Source organism: Narcine bancroftii, chromosome 2, assembly GCF_036971445.1.
Source record: "Narcine bancroftii isolate sNarBan1 chromosome 2, sNarBan1.hap1, whole genome shotgun sequence".
In the NCBI taxonomy this organism is placed as follows: domain Eukaryota; kingdom Metazoa; phylum Chordata; class Chondrichthyes; order Torpediniformes; family Narcinidae; genus Narcine; species Narcine bancroftii.
The window spans coordinates 54,795,955-54,814,757 of NC_091470.1; the positions used below are offsets into that span (position 1 = coordinate 54,795,955).

General features: G+C 40.0%; 1 protein-coding gene across 1 annotated transcript in view; it reads left to right on the plus strand.

Annotated features, from left to right (window-relative positions):
• The first annotated feature begins 439 nt into the window (after window positions 1-439).
• Window positions 440-18,803, plus strand: part of g2e3 (G2/M-phase specific E3 ubiquitin protein ligase) — a 104,374-nt gene continuing 86,010 nt past the window's right edge. The window contains exons 1-2 of the mRNA XM_069916699.1: window positions 440-586; window positions 5,753-5,829. Of these exons, the coding sequence (XP_069772800.1) occupies window positions 567-586; window positions 5,753-5,829 (97 nt within the window). The 5' untranslated portion in view covers window positions 440-566. The remainder of the gene's footprint in view (window positions 587-5,752; window positions 5,830-18,803) is intronic.

The following is an 18,803-nucleotide window of genomic DNA, read 5'->3' on the forward strand; positions in this document are numbered from 1 at the left end:
AAATCTTCGTCCGCGAAGCCAAGCCAAAGAAGAAAAAATTATGTGAATATGTCTCGGAGTGAAGAAGTTTATATTGTCCACATTGGACTTATTAAAACTATATCCTTTCCATCTCAGCTGGAGTACAGTACAGCTAAACCGGATTAATACGACACGCTAGGAACTTTGCTGGTTGCAGGACCGCTCGACTTTTCAGGCAATTGAATCTTATTCCAGAGGATACTCAAGGTTTCAGAACAGAAGCGTGGAAACGGGACGCTGCTGAGCTTCAAGGCGCAGGACGTGACTCGGGAGCCGGGATCAAGTGGAACCCGGACATCGGTCTCGGAATCCACCCGCGCCTCTGCGGACTTGGTTCCGGGAACCAATCTGCTGAAGAGGCGACATTTGAATCTGGCGGGTCGTCACGTGTGCGTGACGTCACAGACCGCCTGCAGGTCAGGTCGTTGGTGACGAGCTCATCCGGGGCGAGTCAAGGTCTGCGCCGGAAGGTGGGAATTTGAATCGAAGCGCCATTAAGGCGAACAAAGGAGGCGAAGGGCGGTTGCGGGTGTCGCCCAACGGCCATGGGGAAGCCGGCTCGTCGGTGAGTGCCTGATCACGGAGAGGAGTCCAGTGCGGGTGGTGGCCGACCTTTGGGCTGCAGGGACGCGTCGGAGCGGAGCAGTGGTGTCTCCTGCAAGTTCCGCCGCGATGTGGGTGGGGTGCAATGGAGACGGGGGGGGTGGGGGGGAGACCGAGCCTGATGTGCCGAGTGAGCGCAGGGATCCGGCCTTTACCTAGAGAGAGAAAGGGGGGGAAGCAAAAGACTCTTCTCATGGGGTGTCCCGTATATTTATGCCTTAAAGTATTGATTGCACTGAGACATTATTGCAGGCACATTAACAGTTTTCAAATTCCTAAATAGGAACCGAGGCCTGCCTTCTAGGTGGCGACGTTTCTAACTGAGAAGCTGTTTGAACACAGCTCTCCCCCTCTTTGTGGGATCTTATCACAGGTGCCAAGTCTCATCTCCAGACACCACATGAATACATCATTTATATCTTTTGTCGATGGCGTTCTCTGTATAATTTGTCATTCCACCCCCCCCCCCCCCCCCCCCACCACCACATCAGCTAGTGTCCCATTATTTATTGGCCCTTTTCACGTCTCGAATATCCTTCCCAAATGTGCTGTCTTATTCCTGGCTTCAGAAGCCTTGCCAACCTTTCTTTCTGTTGTCTCTTCTCTCCAAACTGCGTTGTGTCCAGGGGTGGAAGGTTGATTGTACTCTTCGGGCTGAGCATTATCGCGAATTGTTCGTTTGTCTCAAAATGACGATTAGAATTGATCAAGTTTGTCAAAAAAAAATTTTTTAAAGCCTAATTTTTATGTTTTGAATTCCTTATTGGTGGACATCTTGATTATTTTTAAATGTCGAAATCTTGCAGGAATTTGATCAACTTTGCCAAACTGGTCCGTCTGCTTTGTTTTTATGGACGCCTTGGTTCTCTTGTTGATCTCCTGCGCACCCAAAATAACTACGGTTTCAATTGGTGTAGATGGTTTAAACCAGCAGCCTTTACAACAAAATTAATGTTTTGAATTGAAGACTCTTTGTTAAAACCTTGCACATTTGCTATGTTTTGCATTTGCTTGTCAGGTTTTCTGGTTTCTTGGGGTGTGTGTGCTTCTGAGTTAATTTTGTCTCCAAAAATCTATTTAATCCTGTCGTTTGCTAGGATTTGCAATAAAAAAAAGTTCTGGATTACTGCTGTGCTCTCAAAGTTAGAGGTGGGTGCCTGTTTGCTACAGACTTGCAGTCTCAAAATTTCTGATGTTGTATGCAATTATTAGCCTTGTTGATCCTCCTGGTGTGTCTTGTGCAAAATTGGATTCTTTTGCACTTCAAGATCATGATGCTTAAACTTTTGACATGGTGGTATGATCTGCTGCCAGTGCATTCCTTATCATTTTTAAAAAATTACTTGTCCTACTTTTTCCTCTTTTTAAATTCATTAACTTTGGGACTTATTCTCCATCTAATTTCTGACAAATATCCAATGTTATCTTTCAATCAGTATTGCTTTTAAAGAAAAAAAAACAATCTCATTATACATTCCTTTATCCATCTTTTTGTAAAAGAGCTTTAAAAAAAAAAAAAAAGTTTGATCAAGAATTCTTTGTGTGACAAATGTAAAACAGGTGATGCCTCTTTAGTCCATATGTTATGGACCTGCCCTAGCTTAGAAAAATTTTTGGAAAGATGATTTTCAAACACTTACAGATTTAAAATTGGAACCTTGGCCTTTACTTGTTCTTTTTGGATTATCTCAAGAAGATATATTTTATCTTTTACATGCAATTTTGATAAGATGGAAAGATTCCCTACCTACACATGCACAGTGAATAAATGATATTATGACTTGCTTAAATTTAGAAAAAAAAATATCCTATCAAGGATTCCAATATTAAATTCCAAAAGACATGAGGCTCATTTATGGACTACTATCATAATCTTAAGATTTAGTGTTCTGGAATTTTGGTGCTGTGTTGTCCCTCTCCATCAAAGTATTACTTGAATCATGAATGTCACTTTTCAATTAGAGAAAGGGGATTTGAAATTTTAAACATTGATTCTTTTGGTTTTTGTTGTGGTTATGGTTTATTTTATTAAGAATGCTCTGGATCCCTTATTTATTTATTATTAAAAATGTGCTCTGGATTCCTTAATTATGATCATATTTGTAATTTTCTAATTTGTTCAACTGTTTATATTTTAAGTATCAATAAAATATTTTTAAAAAGATCCAGAAACCACTCTGAAGATATTTGTCACTATCTACTGTTTTCAAATCAAAAATCAATGTGCATCCTGAATTGGACCCAAAAAAACTTGAACTAAATACATTTCCATCAACAAAAAGCAAAAACAGACTTTAATTGCTCCCAGATAGACCTATCAAATCAAATTTATTTGTCGTTCATTCAATAACCATTGCAGTGTATAGTGAAAACGAGATAGTGTTTCTGTGGTCAGTGGAGGTGGGCTAAATTACATCAGAAACATTTTTATAAATAAATTATCACTTATAAATATCATGTTACATGTGCTAGCCCTGAGTCCCCAGAGTTCAGAAGCCTCGCAGCTTGGAAGAAAAAATTTGCGCAGTCTGGTCATGAGGGCCCAAATACTTCGGTACCTCTTCCCGGATGGCAGCAGGGAGAATAGATTGTAGGAGGTGTGTATGGAGCCCTTCACAATGTTTATGGCTTTCTGCAAACAATGGTCATTGTACATGACCATCATACAGTCTTTACTATCCACTGCAGGGATTTGTGTTCTGGGATGGTGAGGTTCCTGAACCAGGTGATGATGCAGTTCCATAGGATCTCAATGCATCCCCTGTAGAATGTAGTTAGGGTGGAGGATGGAAGCAAGACTTTCCTCAATCTCCACAGAAAGTAAAGGCTTTGTTGGGCCTTTTTGGCAATGGATCTGGTGTTGGGGGATCAGGAGAGATTCTTCGCCAGGTGCACAGCAAGAAATTTGGTGCTCTTGACTATCTCAATGGTGGAGCCGTCAGTGGTCAGCAGAGAGTGAATCCCCCGGGCTCTCCTGAAGTCAACCACCATCTCCTTTGTTTTGCTGATGTTCAGGTGTAGGTTGTTGTCTTTGCACCAGTCCGTTAGTGTTTGCACCTCCTCTCTTTAAGCTGACTCCTCATTCTTGCTTATGAGCCCCACCACGGTTATGTCGTCAGTGAACTTGATGTAATTAGAACTGTATCTTGCTGCACAGACATGGGTCAGCAGTGTAAGCAGTAGTGGGCTGAGCAAGCAAGTCTGGAGGGGCCCCGTGCTCAGTGTGATGGTATTGGACATACTGTTTCAGATCTGGACTGACTGAGGTCTTCCAGTCAGGAAGTTGAGGATCCAGTTACAGAGGAAGGTCTTTAGGCCCATCAGGTTCATATATGTGAACTTAGTTTTGGTAATATTGAGTACAAGTTTGTGAATCTTTCCAGTCATCTGTTTGATCAAGCTTGATCAATAATAGTTATTTTCAAAGTTTGATTTTCAGATTTATTATCAGAAGTTGTTGGTGCACCATTCAACCATTTTCAATCTCCATCTTGTATGCTGACTCATCTTTCTTTATACAATCCACTACCATGGTATTGTCAACAAATATGTAGATGGTGATATAGATGTAAAGTGAATAGAGAAGCGAGATAACAGCCCAGTGGTGCTCTGGTACTGATGGAGATTGTGGAGAAGTTCTTGCCAATCTTCGCTGATTGTGTGCTGAGGTGATGTAATTCATGATCCATTTACACACTGGGGTGTTGAGTCCCAGGTCTTGGAGTTTGCTCATCAGTCTTGAGAGGATGATGGTGTTAAATGCTGAGCTGTAGAGCATCCTGATGTATGCATCTTTGTGTAGAGCTAGTGAGATGGCATCGCTGTAGACCTGTCACTACAAGAGGTAAACTGGAATGTATCCATGTCACTGCTCAGACAGGAGCTGATCTGCTTCATTACCAGTCTTTCAAAACACCATCACTGTTGATGTAAGTGCTGCTGGTCAATAGTCATTAAGGCAGGTTATTGCACTCTTCTTGGACACTGACCTGTATGATTGATGCCTGTTTGAAACAGGTGGGTACCACGCCTTTCTGGAGTGAGATATTGAAGATATCTGTGACTACCTTGGTATGTTTGTCAACACAGGTTTTTAATACTCGGCAAAGTACTCTATCCGGGCCGGATGCTTTCTCTTGATTCACTCTCTTGAAGGCAATGCGCATGCCATCTCATACAGACTGGATGGGATCATCAGGGGATGTGAGGGTGCGGAGGGGTGATTCTTCACTGTTACTGTCGTCAAATCGGGCATAGAAGGCATTGAGTTCCTCAGGGAGAGAAGATTTCCATCTACTACTTTACCAGTTTTGCAATGGCTTATATGCGATTTAGGGCCTGCCACAGTTGTCGGGTGTCCCTTGTTTCCATTTTCATCCAAAATCTCCACTTTGCTTGGGAGATAACTTTTCACAGGTCATACCTGCTCCTGAACTGATCTGCCAGTAAATGCCTGTGATCTGACTCTCAGCAGGTTCCAGATTTCATTGCTCATCCAGAACTTTTAGTTGGGGAAATATCTGAAGGATTTGGTGAGAACGCTCTCATCCACAGCTGTTTTGATAAAGTGTGTGACAGCCTCCATGTACTCATTCAGATTCTCAGCAGATGTAACACTGTGTTTTGGGCAGTCTATTCCCAATAGCTAATTTACTTAGTATAAATATGAATATATAGTTTACTGTTAGCTATCACTTCATATCTAGTTTAGCTGTCATCATTTTTATTACACAACTAATTTTGTTATTTTAATTGGATTCGCAGTCCATTTTTAAGGAAGCCTCTGTGAAACTGAGAAACCTATCTATTTAAAAAGGCTTATTTTGGTTTCTCATTGAACTGTATTGTGCAGGTGTATTATTAAACATTTTTTGTTTTTAAAAAAAACCTTGCAGTAAAGTGAAGAATGTTTTAATTATGAAGATGCATTTGGATATCTTGCAAAATCTTATCAATTGCTAAATTTATACCTGCTAATTTTCTCCTGGGTTGGAGAAAATATGGATAGGAAATGTTATCTGGAAAATGCTATTCCATACCTTTGGTGTCCAGGTCTCCTTGAGAGAGATTTTTATTCAGATGGGTGCACATAAATATTTATCCATAAACATTTCTATCTTTTATCCAGGAAGTTTCAAAAATCCAACACTAATGTTAACTATGTCGCAAATGCAAAAGGGAAGCTGCAGCCGGGTCAAGATCCTCGTGAGTATTGCTGATATTACATTTCTCTCTGAAAACTGATAGTTGAGAAAGCAGAGTCAGATAATATTGGATATCATTCATGAATCCCTGTTTTATTTATGATTAAATTGCATGTGGTTGGTGCCATATTTGTAAGATTTGAGGTTCTTGAGTCTCTGCAGGACCCTCTTGGAGCTGGAGATTATCACACATACTTTCCCAATGACCTTGCATTCAGACCAGAATGTGATAATGTGGTTGATTTATTAGTAATCCAAAATTAAGTTGTAAACTGAGTTGAGAGGAGGTAAAATTTTCCAAGGTTAAGTAAGTCAACAAAGATCTGTGAAATGTATTAGGATTTGGAAATTGTTGGGGAAGGGGGGAGGAGAAGAAAAAAACATCCATAATCTAAATGGTAAGAGAATGCAGAACTCTGAAATGCAAAGGAATTTGGTGTCCTGGTGGTTCATTTACAAAAGACATATATAGATATAACAACCAATTGGGAATTGTAAATATTTGTTGATATCCTGTGGAATTTAATATGAAAGTACTGTATGGAGGATTGCTAATGTGTTGGAAGTAGTTTGAAACAGGTTTAGTAGACAAATGCCTGGAATATCATGGTCCCTCTGCCCCCCATATCTAAAGCTCACTATACACTCCTTTGTCTGTTGATATTGAGAGCAAGATTGTTGTTCTGGTGCCACACAACCAGACTCTAAATTTCTATCCTTTCTTCTGACTGGTCATTTCTCATACTCAGCCAACAAAGGTGGTGTTGTCATTGAATTTACAGATTGTGTTGGAGCCAAACTCCATGTACAGTAATCTAAATCAATTTATATATCAGGCTTTTAAAATTAACCACTTTCATAGAGACTGCATGAAGAACCTGAGAATAAAAACCAAGATACCAAGCACTGTCGGGTATCTTGAGTATCAATACAGCTGAGATCTCCCAAGGAGTCATCTCATGAAGAATAAAAAGTTTATTTATAAAAAAAAAGGATGCTGGAGAAACTCAGCAGGTCAAACAGCATACTTTACATAGCAAAGATAAAGATACTTAACATTTCGGGCCTGAGCCCTTTCATCAAGATATGAGCAAAATGTAGGCAGGTGCCAAAACAATTTTTTAAAATTCATTTTATTCAGGCACCTGTTTACATTTTGGTTATACCTTGTTTGATGAAAGGCTCTGGCCAGAAACATTGGTTATGGATCTTTATCTTTGCTACATCAAATATCCTATTGGAAATGCTTTCTCCAGTATTGTTTTTTAATTAAATCACAGCATCAATAGACTTTCAATTTTACTCTGCCTCGTCCTATGAAGATACTCCACTGGCTGCCAAAGAGGGATAGGACTTTTTTGGTTGAGAGGAAAGGCTTTTGGTTTTTAATCAGACTATGAAGCTTTTCAGCATTCCTTGGTAATTTGGGTGGATTTTGTTCATGAATATTTCACTTGGTAAAGTTTAATTTAAGCATAGCTGTAATACACAAATAAAAGAACCCCACTGAACCATAGGGAAAAAAATAGAAGTATCCCTAACCTGCTCCACAATTCAATATGATTATGGCTGATCAATTCCCCCATGCTTCAACTCATCATCAGTCCTAGATCCACACATTGCACTTAATCTTTCAAAAATATATCTATGTTCTCTTTAAAAACTCCCAATGAAATAGCCTCCTCAACTCTGGAGAATTCTGGATATTCACCACTCTGTCCAAGACAACATTTCTATATCAGTTGGGTTTAAATAAACAGGCCTCTATTCTTATAGGCCTCTATTTTGAAACTGTTCCATCATTTGAAATACTCACCAGTAAAGATGAAGCAGAACATTAAAAAAAAGCAGCCTGAATCATGTTCATTTGCTATTCATCATGCAAGTCAAAGCCACAAAGCAACAATTACTCATGTGCTCACAGAAGCCACACTAACCAGTAACATCATAATAATTTTCAAGCTCAAAGGACAATCAACACCAAAAATTGTCATTGATTTAAAAATGCCCTGGTTGCAGACTTTTTAAATTCACTTTATAGGATCTCCATGTTACTAAGAGCCATTTGATGCTCATTCTTAATTGTCCTTAGTACGGTGAACTGGTGCAGTCCTTGTGAAAGCATTTCTGGCGTTCTTTTTGGTTATTGAATTCCAGGCTTTAGATCCAGTGAAGTTGAAGGGGCAACTATATATGTGCAAGTCAAGACTGTGGTAGTAGTTGAAGTCATTGGTTTGGAGGTGCCTTTGGAGTAGTCTGGCTGAATAACTCCCATACAATTTGTTGATGGTGTATACACAATGCAGCCATTTTGCTCCAATGCTGGATTGGGTGCCAGTTCAGTGGGTACTTGTCCTGGATCTGCCTAGTTTTATTCAATTGTTGGAGTGCACTCTTTCACCCAAGTGGAGAGTATTTAATCATAATTCTGACTTGTATCTTCTTGATGGTGGAAATTCTTTGTCCAGAAGTGAGTTACAAGACATTGAGCTTCTTCCTTTTGGGAAAATGTTTATCTGGTTCGATTTTTGTCAAAAATGGTAGAATTATAGTGCCATTTAATGTTAAGGGTAGGAGGTTAGACCCTCATTCAAGAAGTAGATAGATGTGAAGGCAATGATGGTGGGAATGGAAGCTAGAGATGCCGTATGTGGTCAACACAAAGGCTGTAGCGAAATTGATGAAGAATAGAAAAAATAGAATCAGAATTTGTCATGAACATGTAATGAAATTTGTTGTGTTGCAGCAGGTGCAACAATTGCTATAAATTATTTTTTTTAAAATAAATGAGTGCAAAATAAGAGAAAAAGCAAGGAAATGTCTGGTTCATTGTCTGTTCAGACAATTGTCTGCCATTAGGCAGAGGGGAAGAAGTTTTTTTTGTTGGGTGTTTGTCTTCAGGATCCTGTACCTCCTTCCTGATGCTAGCAAAGAGAAGAGGGACATTGAGGGTCATTGATGATGGAGGCTGCTTTCTTGAGGCACTGCCTCTTCGATGTCTTTTAATGGAGTGAAGACTACTGCCCATGTTGTACTGGCTGAGTTCACAAAACATTGTGAACTTCCACGTCAGACAGTGATGCAACCAGTCAGAATCTTCTTGACCTGTACACTTTTGCAAGAGTTTTTGGTGACGTACAAACCTCCTCAAACTCTTCTCAAAACATAGCTGCTTGAGTGCCTTCATGATTGTATTGACATGAAGGCCCTAAGATAGATCTTGACATCCAGGAATTTGAAGTTCTTTACCCTTTCCACAGCTGACCCCTCAATGAGGACTGGTTTGTCTTTCCCAGTGTCCACATTCATTTCCTTAGTTTTGCTAACATTCTGTGAAGGTTGTTGGTGTGAAACCACCGTCTCCTGTACACTTCCTCATTGCCATCTGTGATTCTGCTCGCAATTGTGGTGTCCTTGGCAAATTGGTAGATGGCAATTGAATTGTGTCTAGCCACACAGTTGTGGATGCAGAGTAGAGCAATGGTCTAAGCACACATCTCATGTCTCTGTGTTGAATATCAGTGAAGATGTTGTTACCGATTTGCACTGATTGGCCTTCTGATAAGGAAGTTAAGGATCCAGTTGCGGAGGAAGGTGCAGAAGCCCAGGTTTTGGAGCTTGCTGACCAGTACCGAGTGGATAATGGTGTTGAAAACTGAGCTGATGAAAAGGAGCTTGATGTTGCCTTGATGATCCAGAGCTGATGAGATTGCATCTGCTGTAGAGCAGTCGTGGTAGACGAATTGCTGTGGGTTCAGGTCTTCACTTGGGTATGAGCTCGACTTAATTCTGAACATGATCAACCTCTCAAAACATTTCATCAAAGTAGATGTGAGTGCGACTGGGCCATAGTCATTTGATTTTTTTCTTATTATTACACAACCGCTGCATTCCAGAAAATTATTCCCAAAATTTCAGAACGCAGTCTGGGTAAAAAGAATCGGAATGGAAATGAGGGATTAATTCCCATTCCGATATTTTACCTTCTGGATCCCTAGACATTATTATGGAACGCCTGCAGTCTAAACACAACGGGGTAATGAATAGGACATTATTGATGACGTGTGATGATGTATAAAGCGGGCAGCATTGCAATGTTGGATTTTTAAATGTGTAGTTTGCAGACGTGAAAGTGCCAGCAGCAGAGGGGGATTTGTACAGTGCTATACATACCTGCTGCTAGCATTAAAAGCATCTGAGATCAAGAGCCATTTTGCTCTTCTGTCTGCTGGATGTTTCAGGCACAGACGATTTCACTGATGATGTCGATGCAGTGACGCTGTACTTTGCACGTAGGCTAAATGTCACTTGACGCAGTAGTGTCCCACATCCAGACAACATAATACAGTACCTCAGGTATTTAGTCTAAACTTCAGGTGAAATCTGGAATTTTAGAGCTTTGATCGTTCCTGTGTGAATGGCCATTCTGGAAGGTAAGTGTGTCAGTTGTCGACGGTTTACAAAGTTAGTTATATGGTTTTTTTAAAAAAATAATAATAATAATTAAGGCAGCTCACTCTGCTCTTCTTGGATATGATTGATAACCTTTTGAAGCAGGTGGGAACCTCTGACTGCACCAATAAACGATTAAAGATAACCCATGAACACTCCAGATGAGTCCTCTTCCCTGATAGTTCTAATGTATCTTGCCATTTATTTTCTCCAAATCCTTGACTTTCATGATCTCTTCCATAGTAAAGACAGATGAAAAATTATCATTTTAAAAACAGACCCATCTCCAGCTCTAAACAGATAGCCTTATTATTCCCAATGGGACCAATTTTCTCCCTGGCCACCCTATTATTCAATATACTTGTAGAATCTCTTGGGATTCTCTTTTATTCTGCCTATCAGATTAATTTCCTGTTGATTTCCTTCTTAATCATGCTCTTGTAGCGGGCGCACAGCGTGGTATTGCAAACCACCACTGTCAGTTCACAGACTTACCTGGCACATCACAGGCTAGCAGCACTGTGTGCAAAAGTACAGTGAGTGGATTAGATGAAGCCCTTGCCTAAAGGCGCGGGGTGCTAATGGCTCATAGCTTTAAGGACCAGCAGCTGTTCACTAACTAGCTCATTAACAGCCAGGAAATAAAAATTCTGTGTATGTCTGCAAAAAACTATTCTTGAGTTGACTACCTTTGTGTGTGTGTTTGCCTTTATTTAGTAGCATCTACCATAATAGCCGCTACACTTACACTTCCTGTACTAATCAATGGATTTGCTTGATCAGAACTCCAATCTAATGTGAACCTCCTTTTTTGGGACCAGAGCTTTGATTATCCCTTGTCAATCAAGATTCCTTAAACTCACAGGTCTTGCCCTTCACCCTAACAGGAACATGGATTGCCTGAACTCTTGCTAATCTTTAGCTTGTTGACCCGTCCCATATTTTTCCATAACTATTTTTAAATTTATGGTGTTATGGTCAATGGATGCAAAATATTCCCCCACTGTCACTTCATTCACTTTCCCTTTCTCATTCCTTTCAAGGAGGTTGTGTTGAGCCATCTCTCGTTGGGGCCTCAATATGTTGAGCAAGTTCCACCCCATCCAAGCTCTTTGCACTATGGTGCTTCATCAATATTTAGGAAATTGAAGTCTCTCAGTATTCTTGCAGCTTTCTGCAATTTCTTTGCACATCTTCTGTAACAATTCCTGTTAACTATTTACGTCCCAAAAATATCCCAATGATTAGTTTGAAGCCATGTTTGTGACCTTGATTGTTCACTTAACCTGCCAGTTTCAAGTAAAGCTCATTCCTGGGGAACAGCACTTTTTCCTTAATACTGGCCTTAGTGTCCCATGAATTGAAATCCATTTTTAACTCACTTAGTTTTGAGATAGACATTCCATGTCAATTTGCACCTAGCTCATGTAGAAAAAGCGTATCTACATTAATTGTCTATCCAACACATAATTTTAAATACACTATTAAATCTCCCCTCATTCTTCTCTGCTCCAGGGAGTAATGTCCTAACCTTTTAAATTTTTCCCTGTTGTTCAGTTCCTGAAGTCCAGGCAACGTCCTAGGAAATCTATATATATTTTTAAAATTGATATCTTTCCTATAGATAAGTGAGCAAAACTGCACTCGATACTCCAAATTTGGCCTCACCAATGTCTTATACAACTTTACCAGAACATCCCAACTCCTATATTCAGTACTTTGATTTATGAAGGCCAATGTGCCAAAAGCTCTCTTTACAAATTTATCCACTTGTTACACCATTTTCAGGGAATTATGTATCTGTATTCCCTGATCCGTCTGTTCTACTGCTCTCCTATCATTTATTGTGTATGTCCTTTCTTGGTTTGTCCTTCCAAAATGCAACACTTCACACTTGTCTGCATTAAGTTCCATCTGCTATTTTTCATCCCATTTTTACAGCTGGTCCAGATCCCTATGCAAGCTTTGAAAAACTTTGCTTACTACAATCCCTTCAATCTTGGTGTCATCTGCAAACTTGCTGATCCAATTTACCACATTATCATCCAGATCATTGATAGAGAAGAAAACAACAATGGTCCCAGCATTCATCCCATGAGGTACAACCCTAGTCACAGGCCTCCACTCTGAGAAGCAATCATTCATCACTACTCTCTGGCTTCTGTCCAGCCATTGTCAAAGGCCTTACTAAAGTCCATGTGGACAACATCCATAGTCTTTCCTTTATCAATTTTCCTGGTAACCTCCTCAAAAAACTACGCAAGATTGGTTAAACACGACCAATCATACACAGCGCCATATTGACTATATCTAATCGTCCCTGGCTATCGAAATAATTGTATATCTGATCACTTGGAGCACCTTCCAATAATTTATCTACTGCTGATGTCAGGCTCACCGACTTATAATTTCCAGGGTTACTTTTGCAGCTTTTTTAAACAATGGAACAATGCAAGCTACCCTCTGGAACTACACCTCACCTGAGGTTAAGGACATTTTAAATATTTCTTCCAGAGCCCCTGTAATTTCAACACTAGCCCCCCTTAAGGTCTAAGTGAATATCGTGTCCGGCCTTGTGGATTTATCCACCCTTATTTGCTTTAATACAGTAAACATTTCCTCCTCTTTTAATCTTTATAGGTTTCATGACATCACTGCTTGTTTTCCTTACTTCCAACGACTCTGTGCCCATTTACTGAGTGAATAATGATGGAAAATAAAGATCTCCCCATCTCTTTTGACTCCAAACAAAGCCATCCACTCTGATAGTAAAGGGGACCAATTTTGTCACTTACTATCTTTTTGCTCTTAATATACAGGTCAAATATTACCCATAATCTGAAATGCTTGGGATCAGAACTGTTTCAGATTTTGGATTTTTTCAGATTATTTTGGAATAATATGTTTAATAATGAGAATAATGTTTTGTATTTACCAAAGAAAAACTTGATCTCTGTTTACAAAAGAAGATAAATGCAGCACCAAATACTAGAAATTCTGCTGGATGGCAAAAAAAGTGAGTAATGGACATAGGTCTGGCTGTGACGGTGGTCGGCATCCACTTGTGGGTTTATGTCAGTGCTCAAAAAGTGTTGGAATTTGGAACTTCAGAAAAGCAGTACTCCACCTGTATCTATAGAAACCCTTAGGATTTTCTTTCACGTTGCCTGCCAAAGCAACCTCATGTTTTCTTTTGGCCTTTCCGATTTCTTTCTCGATGTTTTTCTTTAAAATTTTGAAATATTTAAAAATAAAATTCCTACATAATAAACTTTCAAATAAACAAACAATGATTACATACTGGTAATACTCCCCCCTCTTATACGCCCCCTCCCACTGAGATGAATATTTTTCCATTCATACAATATCTTTTTTAAATCTTACCACAAGTTTTTTCAAGAATTAAATAAATATATATAGATTTCTTTGATAAGGTAAAAGGTCATGAGTTTCTATAGAAAGACTAATGTGGAATTACGAATCGGAAGGTTACAGCTTCCTAACTTTAAGAATTATTATTAAGTGGCTCAAATGAAATTTCTTACTTTTTTTTGAGGGATCAGGAAAACCAGCATAGGTCAAAATGGAGTTGGATAAAATAGGAGAGAAAATAGCAGAAGAATTTATACACAAATGGCATTCAAAGTTAATAACCAGGGTGTTGGAACATTTGATTATTATTTGGAATAAGATGAATAATGAAATTGGAACGAAAGGAAGTACATCAACTAAGATGCCTTTTGATTCAAAATAATGTTATACCTTTTACTAAAGATAATCAATTTTTAAATATTTGGTTTCATAATGGCATTAAAAATATAGAAGATTGTTATGAACGAGGTCAAATTATGTAATTTCAACAATTAAGGAATAAATATAAAATAACCAGAATACAGTTTTTTTGCTTTCTTCAGTTCAGGGGATATCTGTGGGAAAAGTTAGGTCCAACAATGTTTTTACTGGTTTGTAGTGAGTTGGAAATTCTTATCAAGTGAGGTAATACTAGGAAATTTATCTCTGCAATGTACCTTTTATTACAAGCAGGTACTATTAAATAGTGAGTCCATAAATCTAGACAGAAATGGGAGGCAGATTTATCAGATAAATGTTTTAGATGAGGTGACGAGATGGAACATGGTCATGTTCTAAAGTAAGGTCTTTTTAGGTGGACTTAGGAAATTTTTTTAGAAAAAATTACTGGTACTGTATTTCCACAAAATCCAGGAACAATACCTAAGTCAAAATTATCATTTTATCAAGTGAAATTGCATTAAAAATGTCAAGCAAGTGTATTGCAGTGACTTGGAAATCAGATGCATATTTAAGTATGGAGAGATGCAATGCAGAAATTCAAAGTTTTATTCTTTTGGATAAAATTACATATAATTTAAGAAGTAAATATCCTGCCTTTTTAACTAATTTGGAGCCCATATATTGTTGAGTGAGGAAGCAGGTTTGGAAGGACTCTGGACACAGTTTTGGTAGGAAAGGATTTTATTTATAGAACCCAAGTGTGGGAAATTGTAACAGATGCAGCATACATGTACAGTTTACAGCAGAACAAATTTAAGAGCGGACATTCAATAACGAATGTGGGGAAAATGGCGTAAGAACAAAATACACACACACACATACAATGAACTGGTACATACAATGATCAAGGAAAAATCACTACAATGCCCCTTTTAACTGCACATTTTATCAACAGTTTCTTCAGTGCCCTTCCATGTTTCTCGGCCTGGAGTGAAGCAGGGTGGTCCCAAGCTGGCAAAGAGGGAGAACAAAGAGCACAAGGCATCTTTATCATGCTGCAGGGTCCAGCCCAGGTCATTAGTAGTGTGAAATGGCTCAGTGTCAGGGTGGTTTATTCCAATTACAACAGCCAATGGCCCAAGACCAGTACAGGCAGGCTGGAGAATCCAGTCCAAGTAATTTACATGGGTTCAACGGCAAGATGTTCACTAATGGGTTGGGTGGAACTAAATCTTGATTGGCAGCTGATGTGTCTTTTGACTAGGTGAGGGGGGGGTTAGTGCTGTCACGTGATAGCCACGACCCTTCCCAATACACATATGCAAAGTTTGGGGGTAAGTATGTAAAAATGTACTTGTAGCCTCTTAGATCTTCTTCCCTAAAATGATTGTATAAAACTGTAGGATCCCAGTGTCTGAACCGATCTTTCTTCCCATCCAGGAAACTATTTTTCTTTTTTCTATATTTTAGACCTATATATCATTTATATATTTTCTCCTGCATTTTTAAAAAAATACTCTTCAAGTACATTTGATTTCTGATTATCCAAAATGTTTGGGACTGGTCATGTATCAGTTAACTGCATTTTTTGGATAACTATGAAATGATTTTAACCAGCCCAGTAGCACCAGTTGTATCAACTGTCCCCAATCCCTGACAACTCCCCACTGCCATTGCCGATCCTGCCCACAAACACTAGGTCCCAACTCCTGGGCCCCGCCCCCCCCCCCCCCCCCCCACCCCACCATGGTTACCTAAATGCCTCCCTATTAAATTTGTTCTGAAGCTAACTCTGGGGACGGTGAAGGGTGAAGAAATGGAAAGAGAGCGGGGAGGGAGTTACCCGAAACGAGGACAATCACCCCATGTGCTGCCTGACCCACCGACTTCATCCAGTCTCTCACTGATGTTACCAAACTGGTGCTAACAGCGCATCAGAATCCCACATGAGCATGTTGGGTGAATTTATTTTTCAACTGATGATGTCATGCTGCTGCCGACTTTTTTTCCCGGATAACTGAGATTTTTGGATAATTGGAAATGTACTGTACCTCATTTGCTCCATGTTGCCTATTACCTGCTATAACCTCTTCCAAACCAGATCCCTATACCTGCTAACCTTACCTTTAATTGACAGGAACATACAAACTCTGTACTCTCAAAAAATTCACATTTGAAGCTCCTCCTCTTACCTCGCATATCTTTACCTGAAAGCAACTTATCCCAATCGACGCATTTTAGATACTTTCTCAGTTCATCAAAATTGGCCTTCCTCCAATTTTGAATCTCAACTAGAGGCTCAGACCTATCCTTCTTTATAATTAACTTGAAACTAATGGCATTATGATCACTGGACCCAAAATGTTTCCCTCGTACTTCTGTCACCTGTCCCATCTCATTCCCCAATAAAAGATATAGTATTGTACTCTCTCCAGTCAATACCTCAATATATTGATTTATAAAACTTTCCTAAACACAATTGACAAACTCCAAGTCATCTAGCCCTTTTAAAGGATGGAGTCCCATTCAATATGTGGAAAATTAAAATCTCCTACTATCACAACCTTGTGTTTCCTGCAGCTGTCTGCTGTGTCTCCACAGATTTGCTCCTCCAATTCTCATTGACCATTGGCCAGTTTATATATAATACACCCCCATGTCTGTGGTCATTCCTATCCCATTCTTCAGCTCCACCCATATAGCCTAAGTAGACGAGCCCTGTGGTCTGTCCTGCCTGAGAACAGCTGTGATATTTTCCCTGATGAGTAATACCTCTTCATACTCCTCCCTTTCATTACCCCCACCATTTTATCACATCTGAAGCAATGGAAGCCTGGAACATTGAGCTGCCAGTCCTGCCCTGCCTGCAACCAAGTTTCACTAATGGTCACAATATCATAATTCCACAAGCCAATCCACACTCTAAGATAATCTGTCTTTCCTAAAATACTTGCAGTGAAATAGATGCACCTGAGAACATTTCCACCATGTACAACCTGTTGACTGGTGCATGCAATGTTCACATCATCTTTTCCCTCCTCCACTCCTCTATCTGCTCTGGCAGTCTGGCTCCCATTACCCAGCAATCTAGTTTAAACCCACCGGAGCGGCACTAGCAAATCTTCCCGCAAGGATATTAGTCCTCCTCCAGTTCAGATGCAAGCCATCCTCTCAGAACAGGTCCCATCTTACCTGGAAGAGAGCCCAGTGATCGAGAAATCTGAAGCCCTCCCTCCTGCACCACATCTTTAGCCACATGTTAAGCTGCATTATCCTCCTGTTTCTAACCTCTCTAGCACGTGGCATGGGTAGCAATCCTAAGATCACAACCCTGGAGGTCATGTCCAACCTAGCACCGAACTCTTCTTGCAGGACTTTCTCACCTTTCTTGCCCATGTCATCGGACCCTATATGGACCACTTACTCTACCTCCTAAGAATGCTGTGAACTAAGGTATCTCGGACCCTGACACCAGGAAGGCAACATACCATCCAGGATTCTTAATCTCTTCCACCGAACCTCTTGTATATCCTTCTAACTATGGAATCCCTTATCACTACAACTTGCTTGCATCTCCCTGATAAGTTATTTTTCCCCCCACCCCCTACTTCAGTAGTATCCAAAATGTGATACAGGTACACGATCCTTTATCCGGACATCTAAAATCTGGAAAGCTCCAAAATCCGGCAAGTGAGGAGAGAGACGGCAGCGCAAGTCGGGCGGGCGTGGGCGACTGGAAGGGGGTGGGGGTGGATACGGCAGCACAATTCGGGTGGGCTTAAATCTGGCTTTCCGAAATCCGGAAAAATCCAAAATTCAGAACACAGCAAGGATACCGGATAAAGGATCGTGTACTTGTTATTGAGGGGGACGGTCACAGAGGGCCCTGCACTTGCCTGCTTGTTCCATTTCCTTCCTGACTGTCACTTATCTACCCTCCTAGGAGTGATAGTGTCCCTGTAACTCCTGTCTATCACCCCCTCTGCCTCTGGAATAATCCAGAGGTCATCCAGAGTCCAGCTTTAATTCCTTAACTTGGCTTGTCAGGTGCTGCAGTTGGATGCACTTCTCACAGATGAAGCTGTTAGGGATACTGCTTGCTTCCCTGACAACCCTCGTTCTGCAAGATGAGTATTCCCCTGCCTTGGCTGCCATTCCTCTTGTTTATGACTAGAGGAAAAAAATTACATCTAAAACCTGCCCTTACCTGGTGACTTCTTTTTATTCATTGAAGAAAGGGCCACCCAATTTTAACTCCTGCACCATCACCTCAGCCCCTATTCACCAAAGCCTTTTCACACAGTCTCCATTATATAGTCCCTTGCTTTATAGTGATGTTTGGATCACCTGATCTCAATTGCCCAAACAACTTCTATCTGTTGAGTCTCTTTGTCTTGAACTTGAGCTCAATTACCAAATTAACTGTAGAACTTAATTGCCCAAACAGTTGCTATCTACTGAGTCTCCTTTTTCAATTTTTTTGTCTTGAACTTGAATTTGATTCAAGTCAACTACTCCTGTCTTCAACTGTTGGACTTGATTGCCCATTCAACTGCTATCTACTGATATATTTTCAACCCTTTTTCTTGAACTTGAACTCTATTACCCAATCAACTACTTCTTTGTCTTCAACTGTTGAACTCGATTGCCCAATCAGCTGCTGTCTTGTCCATTCTGACCACATCCATGATGCAATAAAAATGAAAATCCCACATGCTTTGGACTTTTGGTGCCAGACAAGTATTTCACACTTTTGGATATTTCTATGCA